The 22,934-nt window shown below is 36.6% G+C and overlaps 3 protein-coding genes across 6 annotated transcripts; all 3 read right to left on the reverse strand.

Annotated features, from left to right (window-relative positions):
- Positions 1 to 661: 661 nt before the first annotated feature.
- LOC127796244 (uncharacterized) lies at positions 662 to 4,167 on the reverse strand. Of its 2 annotated transcripts, none has more exons than XM_052328292.1 (3): positions 3,851 to 4,167; positions 2,073 to 2,459; positions 662 to 1,600 (listed from the first exon to the last, which is right to left on the reverse strand). In XM_052328292.1, exons 1-3 carry the CDS (start codon positions 3,999 to 4,001, stop codon positions 897 to 899), a joined length of 1,242 nt encoding a protein of 413 aa, XP_052184252.1. In that variant the 5' UTR covers positions 4,002 to 4,167; the 3' UTR covers positions 662 to 896. The 2 variants fall into 2 exon arrangements, with proteins under 2 accessions (XP_052184252.1, XP_052184253.1); XM_052328293.1 differs by lacking the exon at positions 3,851 to 4,167 and adding an exon at positions 3,605 to 3,836 and having other exon boundaries at positions 2,073 to 2,451.
- A 683-nt stretch (positions 4,168 to 4,850) lies between these two features.
- On the reverse strand, positions 4,851 to 15,407 carry LOC127796242 (probable CoA ligase CCL12). The gene is made up of 14 exons (XM_052328288.1): positions 15,030 to 15,407; positions 13,244 to 13,373; positions 12,313 to 12,572; positions 11,700 to 11,901; positions 10,701 to 10,741; positions 9,851 to 9,979; positions 9,608 to 9,681; positions 9,301 to 9,521; positions 7,796 to 7,890; positions 7,497 to 7,713; positions 7,056 to 7,181; positions 6,099 to 6,197; positions 5,569 to 5,775; positions 4,851 to 5,194 (listed from the first exon to the last, which is right to left on the reverse strand). Exons 1-14 carry the CDS (start codon positions 15,323 to 15,325, stop codon positions 5,081 to 5,083), a joined length of 2,211 nt encoding a protein of 736 aa, XP_052184248.1. The 5' UTR covers positions 15,326 to 15,407; the 3' UTR covers positions 4,851 to 5,080.
- Positions 15,408 to 16,233: 826 nt separating this feature from the next.
- Positions 16,234 to 22,335, reverse strand: LOC127796243 (glucan endo-1,3-beta-glucosidase 4). Of its 3 annotated transcripts, XM_052328290.1 has the most exons (5): positions 22,130 to 22,335; positions 21,541 to 21,920; positions 19,023 to 20,399; positions 16,603 to 16,630; positions 16,234 to 16,510 (listed from the first exon to the last, which is right to left on the reverse strand). In XM_052328290.1, exons 2-5 carry the CDS (start codon positions 21,740 to 21,742, stop codon positions 16,369 to 16,371), a joined length of 1,749 nt encoding a protein of 582 aa, XP_052184250.1. In that variant the 5' UTR covers positions 21,743 to 21,920; positions 22,130 to 22,335; the 3' UTR covers positions 16,234 to 16,368. The 3 variants fall into 3 exon arrangements, with proteins under 3 accessions (XP_052184250.1, XP_052184249.1, XP_052184251.1); XM_052328289.1 differs by lacking the exon at positions 22,130 to 22,335 and having other exon boundaries at positions 21,541 to 22,046; XM_052328291.1 differs by lacking the exons at positions 21,541 to 21,920; positions 22,130 to 22,335 and adding an exon at positions 21,379 to 21,531.
- Positions 22,336 to 22,934: the final 599 nt, after the last annotated feature.

Here is a 22,934-nt window from a genome sequence, read left to right on the forward strand (position 1 = left end):
AAAAATAGACATATTATTTAATAATATAAATAAAAAATATAAAAATAATAATTTTTAATAAAATTAAATTATAGAGTAATGTGTAATGATAAAATGTTTATCAAAATTATATAAAATTCTTAAAAAAATACTAATACAATATATATATATGCTAAATATATATTATATATATATTCTTAAATTATATATGTTACATATATATATATATATACACCCAGAGAAGCCGTCGCGGGCAATGGAAGAGGCGGACGTGAGTGGCAACCGATGGGCAATGGAGGCTAGAGACAAAAGACGAAAGAGAAAGTGACAGACGCAAGTGATGGAGGCTATAGGCAACAACCAACAGCGACAATGGATCTCGAGATGACAACTGATTGGGGTAGGAATGGCAATGGAAAGAAAATGGCCAGACAATAGGGGCGACGACGATGGCGACGAGCGATTGGAGGCAGAGGTTGAAGAAGATGAAGAAGAAGGGTATGACTAAAAATTAGCAAAATATATGAGGATAATATGGTAAAATATTTGGTCAACATAGCTTATTTTGTAGCAATTTTTTGCAAAAACTATCCCCAACCAGTTTTTGCAAAACGCTGAAGTTTGAGTATTTAAGTTAGGTAGCTTAAAAATTATATACCAACTTATAAACGATCAAACCGCCTAACCAAACGAGCCCTTTGTTTATTTCTTTCTTTCAAGTAGTAGTCGTTTATAAGAATGCTTTCCTAAAGCTTATAAAAGTTCAAATGTAGAGCTCTTCCTGTGCATATGGACGACTACCAGCATCATATCAAGTCTTCGTTCTTCTACCAAGTGAGGTCGGTTACAGGAATATATTCTAGCTAGCCGGTCATTTTCACTTGTGTGTATGAACTAAAGAAAAAATAAAAAATCCCTTACTTGTTCTGCTCAAGACCCGTTGGCAAGGGTTTCAAAGCTGCCAGCACCACTGCAACTTTACTAGCAAGGAATCCAAGCATTCCGGAGAGGAGTTCTTTCGGGGTTAACGCCGGCGTGACACCACCTCCCGACCCATACTTCACTGCAACAACAGATAATGTAAATGCTAATACTAGGCTCCACAATGGACCCTTTCGGAAGATTTGATCAGATTTTCCCAGGTTTTTCATCGATGTCAATGCAGGGGCTGGCAGCCCATCGACAGACCTTTGCAGCAAGAATAGATAGAGGAAGCCACCAATCCCACCACATAAAAATGCAACCGCAGCGTTTTCCCCGGCTGAGAAGGATGCGACTGATGAACCAGCAAGGACAAGCAAAGCATCGTAAAGTAACAGAGACAGCTTTAGTTCTGCATACTTTTTCATGCTTTCTTCATTTGACGATCCACTACTAGCAACCAGTGTAGTAGGTTGCAAGAAGTTTTCAGATAATACGTTCAAGTTGTCCCCAGAAAATTCCTTAACTAGACAAGGCCTGAGTTCTGCCATAGAAATGTCACTGCCCTCACCGAGTAAGGTATCCTCTACCTCAAATCTGTACTCAGAAACAAAATACTCAATATTTCTGTCATTTGCTTCTGAGGTAAGTTCATTACAACAAAGGGCAATCAAGCCTACACCTCCAAGTCTCCATTGACCTAACATTCAGAACAGGAACAATGAAATTAGACAATGCTTAAAACAAGGCCAAATACAGCTTATTACAATCAATTACCCTTTTGCCTCCTAAAGAGCCAACCTTCGATAAAGAAAGCAAATGAGAGACAGCTGCAGTTTATTTAATTTGTCTACACCCAGTAATGGGATTGCTAATGTTCAATCATATGTATCCATTTGAGCTTTCTGAGTATTTCACAAAGAGAACTCAAGGATACAGTAATAGATGCATTTTGACCCTTAATTTTGAGTAGACAATCCTGAGTTGGCCCTATAAGAAAGACTAAACTAAGGGTCTTGCAGATAATGGAGACTCATTAGCTCAGGAAGAGACTATATGCATTTTGACCCTTAGTTTTGACTGTAGACAATCCTGAGTTGGCCCTATAAGAAAGACTAAACTAAGGGTCTTGCAGATAATGGAGACCCATTAGCTCAGGAAGAGACTATAACCTGATTCAAGGCTGATCCATAAAGAACTAAGTTTCCCCAGTTTAGGTCCCTCAAAAATGAACTCATCAATAGAACCGCGATGAAAATGGAGGGCCTCATCAGAAACATAGTTGTCCTCTAATTGATTAGAGTGATCTTTAATCAAACTTGCTGGAATCCTCTGTAAGATTGAGTCGCCCTTTGCATCTATCAAACAAAGAAGGATACCAGCATTTATGTCACTTAGACCAGATCCATAGGTGTTACTCGTTTGTAGCTTGACTTTGTATAAACACTCAGACCCCCCAACTTTGAAAGATTGAAGCACGTTTTCCAGTGAAGAACCTCTGCAAACTTCTGGTTCCTTGGATGGCAAAAGACGCAAAGGATTTGCATAACCCTGAAAATCTGAATCAGAAATCGATGTATTCAAAAATAAACAAGAAGGTAAGTACACAATTTTCTACATTAGTTTGATAAGGAAAAATCACTAGGGAAAACAAGACATCATTAGTGCACTTCATACCATACGAGAAATATTATTTTTTATTTCCAAAACTTGTATATCCAGGTAACAAGAAATTAGCCTGTCCTTAGTTATCACACAAGAAAACAAAGTTGTATAACAGCAAGCAAAATAGGTATCCCGGTGACTTCAATAAGGTCTTTCTTAAGATTTAACCCTCCTCAGCAAGGAGTTCCCCCATATACTTTACACAGTTTTGCCATGTGATTGGCATGAGGTTATCAACATCATAGGGCATAGGCAATAGAATTTAAATGCAAAAGTAAAATTTTATGAAAAGAAAATAAACAAATCAGTCCAGAGGGAATTATCATAAGACAAGCATGAGCATTGCAGACAGTACGAGTTCATGTTAGACACGAAACTCAAGTCAATCACACACTTCATGTATACAGCATACTCGTCAAAACATAAGGATACCTAAAGAAATATGCATGTCTATTACTAAAAAAAAAAAAAAAAGAAAATGAAACACATTGCTTTTGTCAGAAGTTTGAAGAAAATAATTTTGTGGCACAAAATCAGACAATACAGCGTTATGACTATTAACCCCCTTTAAGGTTTAATTTTAGGAACCACAAAGCCCAACAAATCCAATTGGTTTTGGAGCTTTTTGGCCATATATTCGAACTTTAAACATAAATATTTACAACATATATATTGAAAAATGTTGTGGGGGGAGTGAGCATATATTAGTGTTGCCACGGCTCTGATTTTTTGGAAGTGCCTCTGGCGTCCATGGAAATCGCATTTTATCTGTGTCCCATGTCTATATACTCACTCTTTAGGTTATCATGTTTCTTAATTAAAATTCGGAGCAAGTATGACAAACAAACAAGCGTGTTATCAGAAAATAAGCATAGCTGATAGCAAACAAACAAGAAAGGAACAGAAATGGAGCGAACAAACAAACAAGAAAAGAAACAAATAAATAAAACCCAGCAAAACCCAATTGTATCTCATCAACAATTTGAACTAGCCACTAGGAAATCAGAAAATTTAGGGGGAAAACAGATATCCTTTTTACCTCTCTCGAGCAATGCAATTCCACTAAAAGACCCAGCATCATGTTCATACATACATACGTACATACATACATACTGCCGCTCCTATAGGAAAATTTACTCCCACGGATTCATACGCTACTCAAATCACGAGCCATGACAAAAAAGAATGAATTTGGATTGACAAAATATGATATAACAACAGAAATAAAACCGGACGATATTAGGAAAAGAATAAAATAAAATAAGAAAAAGGGAGAATGACCCACCTTGGAAAGCAGATTTTCTGGAGCAGAGAACAAAGGGATAGCGGGTATTTGGCACTCGGATTCTGGTTAGATGGAATGATGGGCATCTGATGAGGAAGCTGCTATTACTATATGTCGCACAAATCAGATGCCTAGCGGGAATTGATTCCATTCCTGCCTCTACTGTAACTGCAAAAGAGAGAGAGAGAGAGAGAGAGAATAACCAAACCAGAGCAGAGCAGGAGGAGAGGAAGAAAACCGAGGTTTTTCTGCTTATATTTGAGATTTTTTGGGTTCTGAAATGAGAGAGAGCTCAGACAGTCACACTCGACAGAAGTAATGGCATGTTCTAAAGACCACAAATAAATAAACAAACAAAAAGAAAAAAGAAGTCCATTCTAACGTAGATGGGCTGCCCCAACCCAACTGGCAGGTTAAAGTTAAAAACACAGAATATGTTACTCTTTTGTATGATTTTTATATTTATTCAAAAACTCCAATTTTATTAATCTGCATTCTGAAATCTAAGTGTAACAAAATAAAAGGGCTCAATTATCTATCAAGTTTTTCTTTTGTTTATTAGGGTCAGTGAGATAACCAACCATATTTTACAAAATATTTTTTTTTTCAAATTTGTTATCGCCCAGAAATTGATATAATATGAAAATCACTAATAAAGCATAAATTTATTTCATCCTTTTTTTTTCAAAATAAAATTTTATTAAACTTGCAAAAAGTAAGTTTTCCTTTTTTTTTTTTCTAAAAAATAAAAAGGTCTAATTTCAAAAGACTATTTATCTTAATTGATGACTAATTATTGACAAATACACAAATAAAAAACATACAAGACATTGTTTAGAGGTGTGTCTATAATTTAAACCTCATATTTAGATTTATTGGAATATTAATTTATCAATCAAGTAGATTCTAACATATCAATCATCTCGACTAAGTGAATTCTAACATTTCAATCATCTCACAATAAGCCTCTTATTTAAATAATAATAATAATGCGACAATGTTACTAATACATATCTTTTTATGACAACAATAGACATGTGTCTAAGAGTGAAGTTGAATACATTTTACTCTTACATTCAATGAGAGCAATCAGACCATTGAAAAACAGGAGTGTCGTGCACTAATTATGCCTTTTTACTGCCACCAAGCGTCAAATCAAAGAACTTAACGACGTAGCACTTGTCATGGATCCTTATCTCAGGCACCAAATGATACCCAAACCCGTAGGGGTTAAATCTTACTCCGGATCTGAAGCTCCTGCTTCAGCTGGTCTCTAAGAACTCTTCTCAGTAATTTATTGGAAGCTGTTCGAGGAAATTCTGGCAAGATCTTAACGACGCTCACCTGTTAGACAAAAACTGGACTGAGAATAGGTAAACGAAATAAAATCTTAAGTTCGCCATGGACCTTATGGTCCATTTAAGAATATAATCCTTATTGATTGGAAATTTGAGGTCATTCCAGGCAGTGGACTGCCATAAATGTAGGCCTAATAGTCAGCCAATGGATTATGTAAGTAACATATATATAATGGTGAAGTGAAACTTGTCTTAGATATCTAACATGTAATGGTGGGAAGAAATGATTCCCTGGATTGGTATTACTTGGTGATAGTGGTAGTTAGGTTTTGCTGCAATGTGCCCAAGACCCACAGTTTCCTCAGACATATGCCATGAGTGAGTATAAATATCTTGATGAGCTCAAGATGAGAAACAGACCTTGAACAATGGGTTAAGGTTGCGTTGGATCGTTCTTGAGAATATCGTCTTTAGTTTTTCTGGTTCAGCGTTAAATCCTTTCCTTAGTACCACGAATATGGCCAACTGTTCTGGACCACCCCTTATTGGCGCAGCACTAACAGCAGCAGTTTCCATGACACTTCCATCGGCTCGGTCACACACACGTTCAATTTCAATTGAGCTTGTCTGCATATTAAGAACTCCAAGTCATTCTTTTGACTTCAAAAACATGTCATAACCAAGGGAAGTCCAATAAATGCACAAATTTAAAACACTTCAAAAGTAAATAGATACTGTCTATGCCGACAGATATTTCAGTACACACAAAACTCAAGTGTATTTTGTCAAGGAGAATCCAGGAAATCCTTGTTTGTCAATTGCTTTACATTTTCTTTTGACATTAAAACCAAAAGGTCATGGCATTATCAGGCTCATCCACCTCTCAAGAAGTATCAACATGACTAGAACCACTCCAGAAAAGGAGTGGTATGGGAGTGTAGCGCCAATACCTTTATGCCACCAAGATTCATGGTGTCATCAGCCCGGCCTTGCACAGAATAGTAGCCTCCAACAGTTCGTTTAATGATATCTCCATGTCTCCTTAGTTGCTGTGAATAAGCAAGTTATTAAAGAATATTAGCAACTTCATTTCTTGTCACCAGGTCATAGCAATTATCAAACAGATGGCAATAATTATCCAATAAATCTTGTACATGGATGACATTAAAGTGATGATCACAAACAATTGGAAAAAGTATGATGAAAACAACAAAAGAGAGGGGAAAAAAAAAATGACAATAAGTATATATAATCAAATTGCTCAAGCCAAAGGGCTACCCAGACCACATTTGTCTCTTGGATTCAACTCCAGAAAAATTCATTTCCGCACGTTTTTTTTCTTCCTGAAGATTTCAGAACTCACCATGATGCACAGTTTGAGGAACCAGATAATACCAAAGGATTACAATTTGACCAAGCTTTTGAATTTTTAAGCAATTTTTATGTTTTTCAGTCATTTTATTCCTTCCAATCCCAAAACAGAAAGTAGTTTTCAGATGTAAAACAAAACAGGATGAGATCTAGAATTGCATAGATTCAGGATATCCTCTCTGTTACAAGCCAACATCAGTGAATCTAAAACCAGGCTTCTGATGTATCAATAGCCACTGGATAAAACCATCAAGCACCAGAAGTACAACTCAACCCCATTAATTGTGATGCTGGCTGCAAAAAATGTCCATCAGTGATTTATCACTTGAAGCTACTTGATTACAAGTAACATCCTTTAGTTTAACAGCCTCTACATTTGTTGAATCAGCTTGAGTCACAAGAAACTTCTCCATGATATTATCCAATGCTTCTGGTCAAATTCTAGCTTGCTTTTGCTATTTCAATGTCAGATTGTTCATCTATGCCTAGTAATTCTAACTAACAACTCAGAGGAAGGTGTATTCAGGTTAGCATACCATTCCTTTGTGTATGGGCATTCCATCAAAGTATATAGCTTCATGATTAGCGTTGAGCAATCTATCAGAAGCTCCCATAATGAGGGGAAACAAAGCCACTTCACCAACACAAGCTTGATCGTTCAGCTGTTTCATAGGTCAAACATATCAAACACAAAAGCAAATATAGGATTCCCAAGGTAATAACTCATTACATTTGACATCTCAAAACCATTAGTTTCTTCAACAGTCACTGCATCATTTAATGCAACCAGTCACCATCATCTCAGCCTGAGAAGTTTGATACTATTGCCACCACTTCTCTTGAAAATGCCTAGAAAGTCAAGCTTCATAATGCTTGGCCGAATAAGGTGAAGTGCTAGCAGCACCCTCGGCCATGATGTGATCTGGTGTGAGATTGCTGATTGCAAAACCTGTCAATTAACTAAAAAACATTCTTACATATGGAACTCCATCTTCGTTGAGGATGGCGAAGCCTGTTGTCATTGATGGAGTGCTTAATGCTCCAAAAGCTTGTGGCTGCAGAAGACTTCCTACGATGTAGGATGATGCAAGCTCAGTGCCTCCACAACATTCAATGATGGGTTTGTAGTAAGCCCTTGAAGAGAGCCAAAGGTCATCATCAACATTAGAGGCTTCTCCAGTAGTACCAAATAACCTGCAGATAATAAAATTCAAGTCCTTTTTCTAGATGAAAGTCAATTCAACCACGAACATTTGAAATTGCAATGGAGAAGTACCTTATATTTGTCCAATCTAGGGAATCCATACAATGTGTACTCTTCCAAACCTTTACTAAGCTTGGGATTGTGCCCAAAACAGTCACGCCTGCATCCTGGACATGCATAACACGAACAAAGGAGGGCTTTATATAGAAAGCAGTAATGAAATAAATGTAAAATGACATAGACTTATGCTGTTCAGCATCTAGAGAGAGGAAAGTTTTGATAAAAGGGAAAACTTTTAAGGAGTCCAAACATTCTTTCTAATTTCTTTTCTTTTACATGTCATCTACTAGAAATGGTATGCATAAATCACTCTCATTCAAGTACATGGACGAGCAAATTCCTACAATTTTATCAAATTTCTAATATCCAGAAAACATAGAAAGAAGCCAATCCCAGGGAACTTGCAAAATAATACATAAACCATTGCATGAATTTAATGTTAGATCATCAATTACCACCACAACTTAAACTATTAGGAAAGAGGCCCAATAATGCCCATCAAAACTATCTAAAACTCACTTTTCAAATGTGACCCAGTCTCCTACATGGATTAGAGATGCAAACAAATTAAACCAAGCAGGTAAACCAATACAAGCAGAACAAAGTGCATTACAGAGCCATTTGACAGTTGTCAGTCTCCTATTTTTAGTTTTCAATTTCTTTTGGAACTCAATTTTAATTTTTTGTTTAAAAAATGAAAATTGAAATGACATTTGATAACTTTATCCTATTTTTTCAAAAAACTGAAAACAAAAACTAAACATGATGTTTGATCATTTTCTTATTTATTAAGTGATTAAGATATTGACAAAAATACCTTGACCTAGAAAAGTTTTAAATATCTTATCCTTCATTCTCCTTTTTGATCAGCAAACCCACTATTTGATATTGACAAAAATACTCCTGAAAAAAATTAACTTTCTTCCCCTTCATTCTTCTTTTATGATCAACAAACCCACTAGCTCGCCACGCTGGTAAGGTTATTCCATTTGAATTGTGGAAACAACCATTTTGCTAAAAGACAAGGGGAAGAGTGCGTACAAACATGACCCTCCCCCAACCCTAACAAAGCAGGGAGCCTCGTGCACTAGGGACACCTTTTAAACCCACCAACTCATAACCAAAACCAAAATTTTGGAGACTGGGGAGCTTCGACAATTTTTTTTTTTTTAGGGAGGGGGAGGTGAAAACAAATGAAATGGAAAAATTGACGCTGCCCTTTTGGGTGTGTTATATATTTTTTTCAAAAATTTCCAAATTCTCGAAACACACACAACAAACATCATTTTCACTTTTTGCCTTCAAAATTCTTAAAACAGAGAACAATAAACTGGAAATTGAAGCTCTACCAAATGGACCATAAGGGTCCAATCAAAAGCCAACTGGAAGTAAAGTTCTATTACCACTTTAGAGCACTGGTTAGTTAAGCTAATAGAAAATGGACCAAACAACTTATATCAGATCATTTAGAAGAGACATTCTAAACCGCGGGGGCGGGGTGTGGGGGAGGGATTCACCTGAACAAATTTTCCAAAACCATGGCCAAGAGGCGATCCATGATAGAGAGCTAGAGTAGCACCGGTTAGAAAGCATGAATACATTATAGATGGCCCCATCACCCATCCTAAATTTGTAGGCCAGCATAAAACATCCCCAGCTCTAACATCATAGTGTGCCCAGCAATCAGCAGCAGATCGAATGGGAGAAAGTTGGGTCCAAGGTATAGCTTTTGGATCGCCTGATTAAAGCAAAAACAAGATATAGACTAACAGATGACAAAACAACAGGATTTAAAGAAACAAGTGATAAAATTCAATAATTTACCTGTGGTTCCAGATGAGAAAAGTATGTTAGTAATAGAGTCTATTGGTAGATAGACTGGGGAATAGTGATCTGGTCTGCCAGAAAGAAAATTTTCCTTAAACAAGTGTCCACATTGATAAATTACAAAAAAGAGCAAAAAGAAAAAGGCAGGAGTTCCATTGAGCTGGGCCATTACACAGCCCTTAATATGGGGGAAAAAAAGAATTGTTCAGACCAAATTGAGAATAAAGGTGCTCACATTACCTAGTTTGGTGATTAGCAACAGATATGAACTCTTTCCATGATAAATCCTGTTTTCTTAATTGAATCTCCAACTCCCTTCCAGAGGCAGGTATTACAATAGCTTTATATGGAGCAGCTTCTACTACTCGACTGCAAAATGAAATAAGAACATTATTAGTGTTCGGCAAGCAGTTCAATTTGAGAATATCACTTTCTGGGAAAGAATGTCGTAACAAATCTAATCGGTTTCTATCCCAGGAAAGTACTTCAAGGTGAAGCAATCAAAGCTCAATTTGGTGTCAGGCAATTACTGCTGTTTATACCATTAAGTGGCAGAATGGCCAACGAAACCATGGTTACTAAGCAAGGATTTAAAGCTTTCCACCAAAATGGTTGAACAAATCCTCCTATTCCCTTTCTCAACCATTTCTGGCTGATGACCTATTCCTTTCCAAAGGGAGTTTCAGGGTATCAAGGTAATTTAATTGGTCTATGAAGCTGCACCAGGCACTCGATTTGACACAATTTTATTTCTTCAATATGCAAGGGACACAGGTTAATGTGGATCTACAACATGAGCTCCATGCCTTCCTCCTTGGGAGCAGTCTGATATCACTTAAGCTAATAACTGGTGGTGTTAACATATAAGAACTATCATGTTAACCAATTTCCACCTTATCATATACCAATTCAGAGATCCTATAGTACAGAAAATGAGGTTTACATATTGACATAATCTCAGTTCTACAGCGTAAAGAGCAGAGTGCAAATACAAACATGCACTTTGCAACATGTGAAGGGATCTAAACAGACATGGATACAACATTTTACAAAAAAAAAAAAAAAAACATTCTTTAAGTGAAACCTTTACCTGTATAAAGGAAATTTCCGACCTCCTCGTAATATATAATCCTGAATCCAAGACCAAGCAAGAATTAGTTGGAATTTTGTCAAATATAATGTAACAAAGCAAATGCAATGCAACAATTCAAAGATTGCCATGCAAGTGAAATTAATTTATAGCACTTATCTTCCAGTTTCCTAATGTTGTAATTCAATCAATGCACTTGTGGAACTTTCCTGGCCCTGTAGGCATTCCCAATTTTGAAGCATGCTTGTTTCTATCTAAACTTCTATGGAAATTCTTCTGAAACAAAAACTTAGCATTTTGAAAATCCAGACCTCAGCCAAGTTCAAGTTATTAACTTACCTATTAACAGAAGTGGCAAATACTAGAAAAGTAAACTGTGGGATAAGAAGAAAGTCAAACTCGGAAGATGGAACTTAACTAGAAAAAACTAGTATAGTAGTGAATTGATGAACAAAACAAGGGCCCCACCAAGTGGGATCATACTTCACTTGGAGTTATTGTTGTTGATCAACAAAACAAGGTATATTTAACATGCATAAAAAACAAAAGGACCAAAAAACAAAGAGCAAAGAAATAAAGAAACAAAGTTGACTACAGAAAGTAGTTTGTGATTTCTCTGAGGAACTAAAAAATATTGATGACTGACTTGTGTTCTTAAATATCAGCAACTGATTATGTAATCATGATATTTGAGAGATGAGTTGTTTTTATATTAATTGTTGCAAGGAAGGATAAAGAGTTCAAACAAATCTATTTGTTACTTTTGAACATCTCAATTTTCTCATATCTTTATGGGGATTAACAGAATCCCATAACCATGGCTAGGCAGATGTAATGCCAATTTGAAAACTTCAAGCTTTGGATTTAAATAAAAGACATGAAATCAGTGAATGCCTTAAACATGTTCGAAAAAAATGACAAAATTAATCACAGTGAGGAAAATTTCCCAGCTTCCTTTGACCTTGTGCTTTTCAAATATAAGTTATGTAAAACAATGACCTGTGTAAAGATTGCCTTTGCTCCAGACACGCGCAAACGAGTTGCAATTTCCTTTGCTGCAAAACTGTCAGCTATTGAGACAACAACAAATCCTGCTAGTACTATGCCCAAGTATATAATAACTGCAGAGACTGTCATTGGCATATCGATTGCAATTGCATCTCCCTTTGAGAATACAGCATCCAGAGCATTTGCCACTGACCTGCGGAAAAGTTGTTAACAGATTAACAAAGAAGAGGGGAGAACTGATTACAACAACATATGTTAGAAAGTATAAAGTGAAGGCACAAAATCATATAATACTATCATTCTAACTTCACAGACACTTGGTACTGCAAAAATCAGTATATGGCAAGATGTACACAGTTATGATACTAAGTTTTCATGCAATGTATCAGACCAAATTATGAAACATCCAAGACAAAGATAGATCTATATTGTTTGTTTGCTTTTATAGATTAAGAAAGAGACATCCGTGACAAAGATAGATCTATATATTATATTTATTTTTTTATTATATGTTAAGAAAGAGGAAGAACCATCAAAAGGGTGTGAACCCAAATACAACACGAAGCCAAAACAAAGATATAAATAAAAAAACTAAAAATCATACATTACTTTTTCTCGGAGCTCCTTCAACGTCATCTGATTAACAGGGGAATCATCACACCAATCATCCCTCCATACAATGGCTAAACTATCATCCTGCTTTCTTGGATAGCTAGATGAATGCAAACAACACTCGGCAATATTCAGAACTGAACCAGGAAGCCATGTTCCACCATGATTTGATGTCACAGAAGTATCCAGAATACATTTTGGGGCTTTGCAAAATTTAATTGAAAGCTCCTTTAGTAATATTGACCAATAAACCTGAAAACTATTGAACTACAGTTAATTTAAATAGAAATATAGTCCAAAATCTACAAAAACTATGACATAGTATGTTCAGGTGACCTTTGGTAATGATGTCACTCTTCATTTTCTAATTTGCGCTTATGCTATCAGTTTTCTATTTTTTGCTTCTTTTTATGGATTGTATCTGTCAAAAGATAAAAACAGAGTCAAGTTTAATCCACATGAATTTCACAAAACAAATGTTTGTTAATGGTGGCAGGCAGCAGTTATGGTGGTAGGAGTTGCAGTGCCGAGTATTGGTGGTGGCATGGTGTAACAATGGTGGTGACACAGACAGTTGGGGATGGTAGGGGAGTGGTAATGTGTGACAAAAATGTAGTTGAACAAGTGGCGGGATGGATGGTAGGCAGTGGCAGTAGTTGTTAGTCAAAGTGTCATAAGCAGTGATGGATGTTGTATGGATTAAGAAGTTAAGGCAAATGGTGGAAAAAGTGAAGCCAGTGAGTGGCACAGACAGGTATCAGAGGTACTCATAAAAAAGGAAGAAGAACATGTTTAGAAAACAAGTTGAGCAATTTTTATATCATTATTATTCCATAGTTTCTGAAAATTGTTGTAAAAGATGGCAGCAAGAATATTACCAACCATTTCTTTTTTCACTTTAATGAGTGAATATGATAACTCACCTCAGGGTGCTGAACAGTGAACTTCTGAAATAGATTAAAACTTGATATGGGATCCTTGTATGAATCCCCTAAAAGCTTTGGACCATGAGTCTCCATTAGGCGGCCCAAGTTTGTGCGTTTAGAATCATATCTAACAAGTGAAGAAAGGCAAGATCAGTAGGAAGCAGATATGACTCCAGAAATGAACTCTTCATGTTAAAATGATCGTATGTAATGCATGATCTCAAAACTCAAACACAAGAAACAATAAACCCGACAGAGCCTACTCTAGTGAGATAAAGAAAAAAATATATATATATATATAGTTTGTTTATAAGTAGTTAACATTTGTCATTTGTCTTCATATTTGTTTATAAGTAGTAAATCTAAAAGAAAATAATGGGCATAAATACACTTAAAGTTCTTTCAAGTGTATTGTCTCAAGACCATTGTTGTTAAAATCCCGATTTTACGCATACGATTTTACGATTCGAAGACTCCCAAACGATTCAAATCCCATATAAAATCCAATTTGGGATAAAATCCTATAAAATCTCGATTTTACATGTACGATTTTACGATTTTACGCTTTAGAGATCCCCAAACGATTTTACGATTCAAAGACCTCTATTGATTTAAGTTGTAATTTAGAAGATGCTTCCAACGTCTCAATGTCACATAGCATCTGACATTGGAACTTATGCAATGAATTGTTATATTTTGCCTCTAAATTGGAACTTGATTTAACATTGATTACATAAATTCCAATGTCACATAGCGTCTAACATTAATTGCATAAGTTCCAATTTACTTGATTTAAATTATAATTTTTACTTGATTTAACATTGATTGCATAAGTAAATCAAGACAAACAAGTAATTAATTAATGGACCACCCAACCCCAAATTGGGATATTACTTGATTTAATCAATATTAAATCAAGAAAAAATTCCAATCTAAATCTAATGGAAGACATTGAAAGCATCCTCTAAAAAATTTTAAGCTATATTTTACCTCTAAATTACCTATATTTTGCCTCTAAATTGTCTATACCAACCTGCTAGTTTTTGAGCTATATTTGGGAAGTATCATTTTTTGAATTATAATAAGGAATAATCAAGTTATTAAATAATATTAATTCATTTTCTACAAAATTATATTATTATAAACATATATTTACAAAAATTAAAGGGTATTTTTAATTATCTCTAAAATCTTACGATTTTACGATTCGATTTTACGATCCGATTTTATGGACCCTTTGTCGATCCCACTTAAAATCCCGATTTTAACAACCTTGCTCAAGACTTCACACATAACATAGAAATGTGTCACATACTTGTAATAAAAGCATATAGCAATCAGAGTACCTACTACTTTTACTCATTTTATTCCTATTCTTCCTATAACTTGGGAGATAATTACCTTTCCTAGTTCTCTTTACCTCCCTGTAGCAAACAACGCAAAATACCTCAAAAGTCTACGCATATCCATATAATTTAGAACTAAACATACTGCATCTTATGCACCAATTTGACCAAATGTTAGCCAAATGAGTGATGTGTTTCCTATCAACATCACACAAAAGTTAGGTTGTACTTTATTTTCATCTTTTCATCAAATTAGTTAAAAGGATCTAATTGCGGTAGAGATTAAAGAAGTGATATAAAATACAACAGATTATGTGTCATGGATCAGTTCTTCTTCTTAATTGACACATACACACGGTTATATACAAGCATAACAAGCCGGTAATTGCAATAATAACAAATCAGAGGGCCGAAATGCAAAAATAGAGAAGTCGTACGGCGAAGGGAACCAGTAGGGAGGTGGACCATGAGCCGACTCATCGTGGTCAGAGTAGACCGAGTAGTAGAGGAGCTGGTGCAGCGCGTGGGGATGCGACGGCTGCAGCAACCATCGAGCGGTGACCTCCCGCCACAGTTCCCTGTTCTCCGGCCGCCCATCTCCTCCGCTGCCGCCGCCGGCAGAAGCAATTGCGTCTTTGAGAGCTCTCTGAAACTCTTTGGCCTCCTCCACAGTCAATCCAGCCTTCACCATCTCCTCCACTCCCACGTCGCTTATGCTGCTGCGCCTCTCCATCTCTCCCTCTCTCTCTCTCTCTCTCTCTCTCTCTCTCACACACACACACACACACACTGCGAAGAGTACAATTTGCAATTCGGATTTTGGACACTGCGTGATGAATGAGAGAGAGAGAAGCAGGTGAGAAATGGTAGTTGGTGGGCCACGTGAGGCACGCTGTACATTTTTTTCCTATTATTATATATATATATATATATATTCCAAGTAAGATCTTGTTTGGATGTTAGTTCTTGGAATCAGATCACCATCCTTTTGCATCCAAACATGCTTTAATTAATGGAAGTAGGATTAGGGTACCTAATCCCCATTTTCTTTTAACAATTAAAAAGAGGGAATTATCGTGGGCTGCTGGGGAGCTCTTGCATTCAAAACAAACTTTAGTTAAATAAATAAATACTAAATTGATCAAAATTAAGAAGTTCAATTTATTTTAGGAGAGCTTTTTAATTTGAATTTGTGTAGATTATCCTAAAGATAGATTTTAGAGGGATTGTTGGAGAATTTGGAAGTTGATAGATTAAGAAAAGCTCAATAAACAAATTTAGACTCTCTCTATTTATAGTTGGCATTTACTTGAAATTTATAGAACGTTATTGCTTACCAATCAATTAAATAGAGGGCCTATCTATCTTCATGGAATCGCCGTAATAATAAAGTGCATTCTTCTAATCCAACCCATCACCCGTTGCTCTCTCTTGGGAGATGCCTAGTTTGAAGATTTCCCTAATGTTTAGAACATAGTTAAAACAACTGGTAATGGGTTGTTTCCATTTAATACCACAAGTCAATGCATTTGCTAATTGCTACAATAATGCAGATTAAATTACCACATATATATAGATAGATAGATATGAACATTCTCATTAGCAAGAGCAACAAAAAGAGGTCAAAATTGAATCAACAGATAAGGAAAGAGGACAAAATTGAATCAACAGATAAGGATCAAAATCGACTAGCAAAGACTGTGATTTTACAGAAAAAGGGAACTGTTGTACTGACATATCGCAAATTCAAAAGGCGCAGCTCCCCACCAAACTCTATCAAATCAACATCAAAGCAACGGATACTGCTAAAATCATCGATCCAATCCCAGCAACTCCAAGGATTGAACTCGCAGATGGGGGGTAAATTGGTCCGAATGAAGAAGTGGGTGGAAAAACTTGACTCGAGCTCGAATTTGTACTGTGTTGGAAAATCAATACACAATATACATGTTAGAGGCCAGATTTAAGGCAAGAATGAAACTAGAAACTGATATGGACTGAAGACCTCACCTTCCAGTAAAAGTGCAGGACCCATAACCTGCAAAAGGCCGCCACCACATGAATAGACAAAGATAAGGAGAAACAGAGACTGATGATAACATTTCTTGTTCGGATAGTGGGAGTACCACAAGAGGGGAGTAATCATAAAAGAAAGGAAGAAAATACAGGCAAACAATTAATGGGGGGGGAGCTAGATTCAAGAAATTAAACGCGACCACAACAATAATCAAGCACCTTCATCCCACTAAACGACAAATTCACCAAAAAGATGGATGCATAGAAAGGGAACTATGCAATGTTTCGCATTTTTTCTTCACCAACTCATACGTGGCCTTTTACCGTGTATGGAGAAAGCACTTTATTATGTAACATGGATTTTCTTCACCCTTCCTTCTGCTATGGAAATAGAACTGCCACAAACAGGTACTGTTCATAGTGGTTTAAGGCTTGAACTAATGTTCTACTGTGTCAATTAAAAAAGAAAGGCATGCACTAAGCATACAGGTCCCCTAGAGCCTAAATGCAAGGTCACAACATAACGGAAGCTTGACTCAAAGTGAAGTGAATGTAGATAGGCATCTACAGAAAATTGACTCACGGCTTAAAGCAATTTGGTCTTTGCTAAGTAATACGGTTGAAAAATAGTAGATAAAAATGGAACAGAGCATCACTAAGTTTTGAAGAAAAACAAGGAATTGCATTTGAAAAATAGCATTCCCCAATTCATTTAGGTGAAACAAAACTGTGTAAAAGAGTTAAACAGTATGCACCAATACTCCCTTGTTTAATCCTTGATTTTCTGCTGAAAATGAGTTCTCTATATTCTTCCAACAGGAGATATTTACACCTCAACCTCAATAGGAAAAGTCCCAGTCCAACCATCAACAATGAGCCAAAGAACCACACAAAGACAACATAGTCCAGTACAAAGAATCAAACTAACGAACTCAACAAACCCTGTAGAATAATCAACAATCACAGAACCATTAAGCTAGGTCCACTCGACAGAGACAAAAAACAACCTTTCATCTTAGGTTTGCAGTATCCAAGAAGGCAATTTAAGGATCCAGTCAAGGCAATCTCACTCTGAGACATGCACTAATGCCCCTCAATAAAATCCATGCCTTTGGAGGTATAGATTGGGTTTCGGAGACAATTTTGCGAAAGAACAAATTTCCATTAGGGGAAAATAAAGTTGAGTTAAAAGTTTGCCTGAAGCCTATTCTGTAGTAATTCCCCAAAGGATCATGCTTGCCCAAAGCCTATGCTGTAGTAATTCCCCAAGGATCATCATACCATGCAGAACCCAAAACAAGCATCTTCTAGATATCAACAAACACACAAATCAATCATCTATCAGCAGTTTTATTGCTGCTACAAGTCAGTTTCTCCTCAAAATGGCTTCTGTGCCAACATCTCAGGTAAATATAGCAGTATTCAAATTTTGACAAGTATAACTACCAAATGGCTATAAAGCCATCTTTGCTGTAAGGCTCGGAATGTTGGCAATTAAGTATTGAGTTTTGCAACTCTGAGTGTAACTAAGATAAAAATATTATGGTGGATGTGCAGTCATATAAGAAAAGACAGAATTAAAAATTATATTATCCACAATAAGTTTATTGCAGCACTTATTAAAGATAGAACCATGAGACGAATGTTCAGAGATTAAGGTGGTTTTAACATGTAAAAAGAAGATCAAAAAACAAATATGTCAGGTGAGTAGATGGAGCTGAAGAAACCTGTAGTAAAAGAATGTCTGAAGTCAAAGCAGAAAACCCTTAGATATGTGTGACTTTGAGAGCTAGAATTCATATAGCTAACCACACCAAGTGGGGTTAAGGACAAGGTTGTTGTATAAGCTTCCCAGAAATTCTATCATCAAACATTAGAAAGACTTGCAGCCATAGAATCTCGATGCAGAAGACAGATAAACAACTTAAACTAGCACAGGAGTAAAATTTACACACAATCATTCTTAGAAGGAAAGCAAGCAGCTAACGGTAGAATTTTGGACAGAGAAGACAGCGAGTGAGAAAATGTTGTCATTCCTAGATTCTTTGAATGGGTAATCCTATTGGAGAAATATGCTTCCAGAGAAAGAAAGCAGCTTATGATATTGATTAATTATTCGTATTAATGGTTCACAACATTGCAGTTACATTTATAGACTCACACTTATAGCAGTTATTACTCCTTTCTGGAACAAAAGCAGGCCAAGGGGCAAGGGCCATACAATATTAAATGTGTTTTTTCAGATCTAGTCAACATTCATCTAAAACAAAACAACCACTGCACGGGTGAGAAGATTGGTGGCACTGTTTGTAGACAATTTCTATCGAGACATTTCTGTGTAAAACCAAATAAAAATTAAGAAAAGAAACACAGCTTTCAGCAACACCATTACTATAAGGAAAATAGGAACTTACTAGGATCATCACTAGTTATTTGTGCTGTACCATCGAAGTCACAGGTTCCACCAACACTACGCATTTTTTGGTAATAATCATTATAAGCAAAAGAAGCATGGTTTTGTACAGTATCCGGATAATAGCATGGCTGCCCTGATTGAATAGCACTGCAGTTGGCATGACCTTGCCCACAAGCCCAATTCAGTCCACTTTGCAACTTATCATGATCTGCACCTGGTTTAGAAATGCAGAAAACTGATGAAGAATTATTAGAGATTCGCTGAGAACTCAAACTCAGAGGATAAACTGCAGTCCCATTGGTAAAAAAGAGGCCCCAGTTTCTCTCTGAGTCAGGCCCGGGCCTCTTGTCTTCATTGAACAACTCATAAATATATGTATTGATGGGAAAAGAAGGCTGACTAGGTGGACCAGAACCATTTAAAACACGTTGGATCAAGTTATTGTTAAATGTTCTGGCATTCTCTGTAGTGGTATCAGGTTCATTGGCTCCGCCATGCCATGGCCACCCAGATTCCGTCACAACAATTTTGATCCCTGAAAAATTAAAGGCTGCTATAGAATTATAGGTAGCATCCACCATAGCATCAAACATGCTGTTATATTGAAAAAGAGTGTTAGGGTCAACAATCTGCTTGACTGAGGAAAGTGGTTGAAAAAGAGCATAATCAATTGGAAAGATACCATTGCCATTAACATATCCATAGAAGGGATAAGCATTTAACATGTAATAAGAATTTGTATTTTTTAGAAACTGGAGGAGCTGGAAAATGGTAGAGTTCCATGTAGAATTGAAGCTGGCAGTTGAGGGGGGAAATGGCCTAGAGATTATATCCATGGATTGAGGAGTTGATACTTTGACCCGATAATTCAGGTTTGCTGCCACTAGGGCTTTATGAAGGTAATTCATGGCAGGAACCAAAATAGGAGCAGCATTTGGAATTGAAGTAAGGACCTCACTGCCAACAGCAATGGCTGTTATATTGGTTGAAGGTAAGTAAGCTGCAACATTTTTATTAACCCAGTCTGCAGCTACTGAAGGAGATTCTCCAATGCCCAGAACTTCCTCATTGGTGACACCAACCATAACTTCTATCCCAGTGTTTGAAAGAGCATTCAGCATGCGAGCATCAGCATCAAAAAGGCGTACGTGAGTTATTTGATTGGCCTTAAGAATTGCTACAACTTCTGAAGCTGGAGGCAGGTCAGAAAGATCAGTTCCTATGTTTACTCCTACAAATGCGCCTGCTGCAGTGGACGACATCATGACAATTAGGAGCAGGATGCTTCCAAGCCATATTTCAGGCATCATCTGCTCCAAGAAATCTTTAACCTCAATCTTCACTCCTGAATTTATCATTGGCTTTTTAACTGACACTGCCAAATGTAATCAAAAACCACCAAAATTCCATAAAGGCAAATAAAGAACTGGACAGAAGCTTCAATACTCGCATAAGGAAACTAAAAGATCAACCTTGTGTAAATAAAGAGGGAAAAAATCACCTGAAATTTATTACTGACAAGCATGTATTACAAGTAACACATACTCTTGTGTAAATAAAGAGAGAAATAGGCATCTTTGTCTATTTTCATAGAAGTTTGAGAGAGACAGAACATGATGCAAAAGAGAAAAAAAAATACAATATGTCAATTAGGACAATTTTGGAGAAACACTAAAAGCTAAGAAGCTATGTCAGAATTATTGCAAAAATAATTATGGTTAACCATAATTTCACAGTTTTAACCACTTAGAAGGCAGTTGAACCACTTAGCGGAGTAGGATTATAAGAATATAAAGAAAGATAACATAGAACTTGATGGAGGAGGAGAAAATCTGGTCAATGTACGTGAGAGAATTAATCAAATTTTCAACTGAGCTTAATATTGTAATTTTGTTGTATAGTCACTATAGTGCATGGTAGCAAGGACAAAAGACTGAAAGTTTGCTTAGTGTGTCCTTCCGCTCAAGGTAGTTCGGAGAAAGGCGCCCTTAAGGCATTGTGACATTATATCACCTGAGGTGCTAGGCACCAAAAAAAACCTCACTTAACAAAAACAAGGCGCTAAATTCATTAAAAAATACATTTAATATAAAAAAAAGTCAAATAATGACTAATAATAAAACATCGAAAATGGTCTTCAAGTTATATATTAACACACAAAATGTAAGCTATATAATTTATACACACAAAGTGACACCAACAATATTGAAAATTCAAAAGAGGCCTCGCAACAGTTTGAAAAGTTAACAAAATAGTGACGGCAACAGGGAGCTAAAGATAGTAGTGACTCTGAAAGAGGGAAAGTTGCGAACGGTGCATTCCGGCGTTACCACGACAATAGTCAATACACCAACCTAAAGAGCAAATATTAGAGAAGGTATGGCAGTCGGAGATTCGCCTGACACAGGCGAGCGAGCTTGTCGATGGTGAGCTCTCGCCAGAAGGGTAATACAAATCCTCTCTTAGAAAATACACAAGTGTTTGAGAGTGAAAGAGAGAAAGGAGTAACAACGTACTCCAACATCTGGTAGCAGAATCCGGAAGACCGTCAGAGCCCGGAAGACCGTAAGAGCCCGGGAGGCCATCGGAAGAACCAGAAGCCATATCTGAACAGGCAAACAGATCGGAGGATCGGAGACCGCCGTCGACGGGAAGACAAACAGTCGGTCTGCAGGCGTCGGAAGCCGAATAGTCGCCGGACGATAGAATCTGAAGCATCGCCGATCGAGGAAGCTGCCGTCGAACGTCCGCCGTCCTTGACGGAATCCGCAGCTGCAAGCTGCCGCGACGGAAGTTGAACACTCGCAGACCCACAACACAGAACCCAGTGAAGCTGAAAAACCCTCCCAAGAAAACTGAAAAACCTCACTCCCACCTGCCTATGTGGGGAGCTGAACTGCGCGACAAGAAATTGTATAGACTCCATAAAAACTCTTCATTTAATATAGAATTATTGACCATACCTTGCCCCACCATCTCACCTTATAAACAAATGCATGATGGACAACAAACATTGCATATCATTAGGCATTATGAGAATATTTTATATCTTATTCATATAAATAAGCAAATGGACAAACAAGCTACAGAAGAAGCTGCAGAGACCTATTCAATGGCAGCTTCTTCGCCTTCCCCAGATTCGCCTCGTGGGTTGTCTGCTTTGAGTGAAAACTGGGAGCAGACCTCTAGGATGTTCAGTTTATGTAAAAATTTTCAACAAAATATTAAAAAGAAAAAACAAAGGGATGGAAGACAAAAGGAAAAAACAAGAAAGAGGCTCTTGATTTTTCACTCCAAAGTGTGCCTTTTGGCATTGCATTGATTTGTAAGGGGGCACCTGAAAAGTCGTGGCCGTGTGCTAGAATGATTCCTACGCGAATTCCGCAATTATTGCAATTTTTCCATTTCTTTTCTCTCATCGATGGGGGAGGCTTTCTGATGATGACAACACCAACCTATCTAGTTTATCAATTTCTAATCAATCAAGTGAATTCATAATTGTTTGATGAAAAAAGTTTTGTGATAATTATCAAACTTAGAGTTACAGTGACCGTAATTGAGTTGGAAGCCTCGATGATCCAAAAAATACAATGAGTATATGTTTTATTTTGAAAAAATTGTATTTACGTAATCGTCAAAGAAGCAATCTGTAGTCGCACTATCAATATGCGAGACTAAGTAAATCACAGCTGCATTATGTACTTCTCATGCAGTTTAGTTACAAAAATTGCTAAAAGAGTTGAAATTGGAGCAAACCGAAATTGTATATAAACAATAAGTCGATCATTACATTAGTAAAAAATTCAGTTCATCATAAAATGTCGAACCATATTGACACTTAATTTCACTATATCCAAGAACATATTAAGTAAAAAAATATCGAGTTAATACATGTGAATATTACTCAACA

Source organism: Diospyros lotus, chromosome 3 (genome assembly GCF_014633365.1).
Source record: "Diospyros lotus cultivar Yz01 chromosome 3, ASM1463336v1, whole genome shotgun sequence".
In the NCBI taxonomy this organism is placed as follows: domain Eukaryota; kingdom Viridiplantae; phylum Streptophyta; class Magnoliopsida; order Ericales; family Ebenaceae; genus Diospyros; species Diospyros lotus.

Excerpts from the sequence above, each read along its gene's own strand:
- LOC127796242 (XM_052328288.1), bottom strand. The coding sequence starts at position 15,325 with ATGGAGAGGCGCAGCAGCATAAGCGACGTGGGAGTGGAGGAGATGGTG. Across the intron at positions 10,742-11,699 it reads CAAAGGCAATCTTTACACAG|GATTATATATTACGAGGAGG; the intron begins GTCATTGTTTTA and ends TCTTGGATTCAG. Across the intron at positions 9,980-10,700 it reads CGGAAATTTCCTTTATACAG|TCGAGTAGTAGAAGCTGCTC; the intron begins GTAAAGGTTTCA and ends TTCATTTTGCAG.
- LOC127796243 (XM_052328290.1), bottom strand. The coding sequence starts at position 21,742 with ATGCTTCAGATTCTATCGTCCGGCGACTATTCGGCTTCCGACGCCTGC. Across the intron at positions 16,631-19,022 it reads AATAACTAGTGATGATCCTA|GTTATGGGTCCTGCACTTTT; the intron begins GTAAGTTCCTAT and ends GGCCTTTTGCAG. Across the intron at positions 16,511-16,602 it reads TCCTGCACTTTTACTGGAAG|TACAAATTCGAGCTCGAGTC; the intron begins GTGAGGTCTTCA and ends TTTCCAACACAG.
- LOC127796244 (XM_052328292.1), bottom strand. The coding sequence starts at position 4,001 with ATGGAATCAATTCCCGCTAGGCATCTGATTTGTGCGACATATAGTAAT. Across the intron at positions 2,460-3,850 it reads CAGAAAATCTGCTTTCCAAG|ATTTTCAGGGTTATGCAAAT; the intron begins GTGGGTCATTCT and ends TTTCTGATTCAG. Across the intron at positions 1,601-2,072 it reads ATGGATCAGCCTTGAATCAG|GTCAATGGAGACTTGGAGGT; the intron begins GTTATAGTCTCT and ends TCTGAATGTTAG.